The following is a 4595-nucleotide window of genomic DNA, read 5'->3' on the forward strand; positions in this document are numbered from 1 at the left end:
GTATGTCTCCCTGTATCATGCGAGTCATAACTTGATTAGACATTGCAAATAATATAAATCACTTACTTTGTGTGATTTATGAGAGGCATTAGTGTTTTCATTGTCACTAACCTTGTTTTCTGAGTCAACAGGACAAAACCCAGAATTACAAAGTTCCTCTGGCTCAAAGTATTGTGGTTCTACACCAGAGAGTGGGTCCTCTACTCTATCATTGAAAGATTCAGTGATAGAATTGTCATCAAAGAGATAATTCATGTCTGTGTTGTAGCTGCTTGAATGCATGCTATGATTGAAGCTGGAGAGCCTATCATTATGATGAGTATCTGTAAACCCTGTACCACCCTTTTCAAACGTTGTATGCGTTCGTGCTCGTACTTTCAACTTGGAGCCTAGAAAAACATTGTAGTGTCGTGTTAATGGCCCAGTCGTGCTTGAAGAAGATCGACCAAGTGGAATGTTTGATGTAAGGTCTGAGCCACCTCTGTCAAGAATGACAACTGGTCGTCTCGATTTCTTTGATTTGCTGTGTTTCTTGATAGCCATTGGACTTTAGAAGGTGAAGTAACAGCAGACAATGATGGAGAGACGCTAGGAGACGTGGCATTCAAAAGAAGTGCAGAAAAGGATTGATTCAATCATTCGCAAAGATTGCTAAAGTACCTGCTAGATGTGTACACTTTATCCCTTACAAAAACCGGTTTGTCTCTTGCTCAGACAACTTCCAGCTATACATACTTAAGTACAACATGTACAAAAGGGTCATCTTAATTGAGATAAGATATGGTAGACACAACATTATTATTGTCTGTGCTGGAGCATGGAAGAAGCACACAAATACATAGAATTATTGAAGGAGCTACTCTGTATTAGTCTTTAATGTGGATACACGAACGTGAGTGTAAAAAGGGGGGAAAGGAGGACAACAAAGGAGAGGCAACACAACTAGTAGAGTGCAGAGTGGGAGGGATGGAAAGGAGACAAAAGGTTGTGTAGAGAGGGATGGGTAACTATTATACAGATTATTATGAAGTGGACCAGCTGCTTACACTTTAATTTGAAAGTAATGTAGTAAGCTGGGTTGTATCTTTACAGGATCTGAGACTCAGTACAAACATTGTAACAACAGATTGGAGAGACAAGTACAGTAATGTGTATTGTCTAGGTTCTTACAAACAGAGGACTAGACTAGGGAAAACAGAAATAATATTAATGAGCTTGTACTACTATAGAGTGGATGGTTAGGGAGATAGTGAGGCAAGAGAGTCAGACAAGGAGTAACAAGGATTAGTGTATCATTATATAGTCTCAATATTCAGTATCTAGTAAAAGGAAGAGTTACAAAAAGTCTGAAAGCTTGTCTAATCTAAATTCTATCTGTGACTAATAACTGACTGTAGCCTTAAGGAAGTCAAAATTCTACATTTCATTTGTATTAGAAAAATAAAAAGAAGTATTTATAAGACTTACATTATTTTCTCAAGTAACTAGCAGATGTATAGAACAAACCTACTCTTCCTTAGAGAAACATTAAATTAAAAGATGGTAGTAAGGATTACTATCTGAACTATGAATACTATTTCTAATATAATGAAATAAGTATGTTATATTTAAGAAAGGAACAAAGAAAGGAAAAGAGAAAGAGAGACAGTAAAGAAGAAGAGAAAGCAAAAGATAAAGTAGAAAGAAGTTAAGGACTCACACAATAATGACTGTCTCAATCCAAGTAAACATTTCTAGGGTAGCAAACTTGAGTAACTCTATTATTCTAATAATACTAAGCTCACATATCCTGTATAGAGACTCCTTGTTTTTTACTGTATATATTACTAGTAGGTCCTATTCTATTACAGGATAAGAGTGTTCTGAACAAGGTTTTAGATAGTTAGTATTTTGAGTAAGATCATTGTACAAGTCTGAGTTAGTAACTGATTCTAGTTTAGCTATAACAGTTGTATTAGTGTCTGTTCCACAAATATACAAGTTATTCTCCACCTTAACATTAGGGATATAATCAGAGAGTGTAGGAGAAACTATTTGGTTGACTTAGAGAGGGCTTGTGTCTTACAATTAGAATACTAAACAAACTAGTATCTATTATTATTAAAGTATTTATATAAGTACTCTATAAGTATTACAGTAGTAGTTATTAAGAAAGGGTATTAGGAAGAGTAAGTCACTCAAGTATAGTATAAAATACTTATACTCATAATTTACAAGGCTGTTTTTGAGTTGTAACAGTTATAGTATAAGTGTTAGGACTGTAAGGAAATGAGTACTCATTTTACAACACAGCCAATCCATTTCTTGCCTAATATAGTAACTTGTGCCTCTTTTGTACAATAGCCTCTTAGCCTATATTCTCTGATACACAACACTTCCTGGCCTCTAATACACCTGTTAGCTTTGTGATAATTGTTCTTATTATTTCTTTGATCTTATTCTCAAGTTTCATTCCTTACTTTACTCTTGTTATTTAGTTATTATAAAAAGCAGCCTGTAGATACAGTAGTTCCTTAGTTTTTTGACTCTTCTTGTATTCCTACTTGTTCTCCTAGTATAAATCCTAGCTAGTAGCTTTGGGAATATAGTTGGTTTAAGGGCTGCAGGTCTACATTTACAGTTTGAGAGTACTATCAACCTAGAGAACACATCTCCCCTAATAATAAGTAGAGTATTACTAGTTAAGAGTCTACAGGCTGAAGAGTGTAGAAGATAGTACTAAGTACAGTAGAAACAGAGAATACTATAAAGTACTACTTAAGAGGTAAACTACATATACAATTCTGTAAAAGTTAAAGAAGATACTTAATAATAATGTAATATAATTTGTAATATACAAGCTGTAATAGAGAGAAAATACAAATACAAGTACAAGTCATATAAATATTAAGAGTATATGATTCAGTCATATACTAATAATGTAAGATTGAGAACCCTTAATACTAAGTATTTTATTTTAATAAGATACTACTACTTGTTATAATTCTAATTAAAGAGAGTAAACTGTAGTATGAACTAATAAGAGATTATTAATAAATCCCTACCATTAATATATATAATACTATAAAGAAATACAAGAATCTCTTGTATCTTACTATTAAATCATTGTCTCCTTACATTTACAAACATATTAAATAAATCTTGTTCATAACATTTAGTAGTACAAAATACAGGGAACAAAGACTTAAAGATTAAGAATATTAACTTTAGTTAGTATTTCCTTCTGCCTAGCTACTTAATTTCTTTTCTTCAATCTTCTACTTTTAGTTTTAGTTAACAGTATTACTACTACCCTTGCTAGCTTTAGAGTTAGTATTACAAGTGTTAGTAAAGACACATAAGGTAAGTAGATTAAAATATAGTCAAATGAGCTAGAATCAGAATTGAAGGAATGTTGAGAACAGATCTACAATTCTGTACAACAGTGTTTTATAACTCTAATCAGACTTGTAGGGCTCTGTTCTATAAGTGTTACTTTATAGAGAGTAATCTCCTATAATAATAACTATTTCCTGAAGAAAAAAAGGGGTCACAATTGAACATTAGCAAGCTGTAAGACACATTAACAAATACAGGCACTACTTGTCTCTGACTTAGAATCAGACTCTAACTCTATACAATCTACTTAATTATACTAACTCTTACTTAAAAAAAAACTAAATTAGGTTGAATACTACTATACTGTTATTCTCATTTCTCTTACCATCCTATTTCTCTTGTTAGAACCTTTACTATGTCTGCAAATTCTGACAGAACTTTTGAGTCTCTTTATATGAGGGATCAAGATACAGTTTAATGTTAAATCAAAAATACAGATATAAAGTACAAAACTTTACTATTAACAAATATTTAGACAAAGTATAAGGAATATATAAGGAAACAAGTTACTCTGATTTACATACAATAGTATACAAAACATATACACACAATAGCTATAGAAGATCAATCTCTAACTATACATCTGTTTCTATCCTAAAAAAAGTTTTCAAGTTAATAAAAGAATGAGTTACACAGAAGATTAAAATTGTAAAGTACTAAGACTTCATATTTAAAACAATAGCATGACATGTGTTACAGAAGTACAAACAGAATGTGCAGATCTATATATACTTCTATACAGATTGTGTCTACTAAATACTAAAATCTGTTAGCAAGCTAAAAGTAGGACATATTAGAATTCATATTCAGTTGGAGGGAAAACCTATACACATACAAGTTAAAACAGTATATCAAGGATTGATAAATAGAAAACGTGAATTCAAGATAGATGAAGCTAAGACTAAGACTAAGAGTTTTAAATCAAGATAGACAAGGTTAAAAATGTTATATATGATAAAGTAATAGTATACTTACGTTTGACTACAATTTATCATTCTGTTGCTGGATCCTACACACAGGCTCACTAATTGACCTGTTTTATTTGTACAGTTAATAAATTTCGTTAATTAATTAAATTATTCAACACTTACTTTTCGCTTTCTGTTGTAAAGATCTCAATAACACTCCTAGTAAAGTCATTTAGAAATTAGTATCAAGTATAAGTAGTAGAAAGTAGTACTTACGAATTTGAATCTAGTGTACATTTACCTAAAGCT

The 4595-nt window shown here is 31.7% G+C and overlaps 1 protein-coding gene across 1 annotated transcript; it reads right to left on the reverse strand.

The window, feature by feature from the left end:
• Window positions 1-283: 283 nt before the first annotated feature.
• Window positions 284-543, reverse strand: FOMMEDRAFT_162861 (uncharacterized protein; the record flags this gene model as incomplete). The annotated part of the gene is made up of 2 exons (XM_007272107.1): window positions 284-304; window positions 376-543. The coding sequence occupies 2 exons, from the start codon at window positions 541-543 to the stop codon at window positions 284-286; spliced, it is 189 nt and encodes a 62-aa protein (XP_007272169.1).
• Between the last annotated feature and the right edge of the window lie 4052 nt (window positions 544-4595).

Source organism: Fomitiporia mediterranea (genome assembly GCF_000271605.1).
Source record: "Fomitiporia mediterranea MF3/22 unplaced genomic scaffold FOMMEscaffold_92, whole genome shotgun sequence".
NCBI classification, from domain to species: domain Eukaryota; kingdom Fungi; phylum Basidiomycota; class Agaricomycetes; order Hymenochaetales; family Hymenochaetaceae; genus Fomitiporia; species Fomitiporia mediterranea.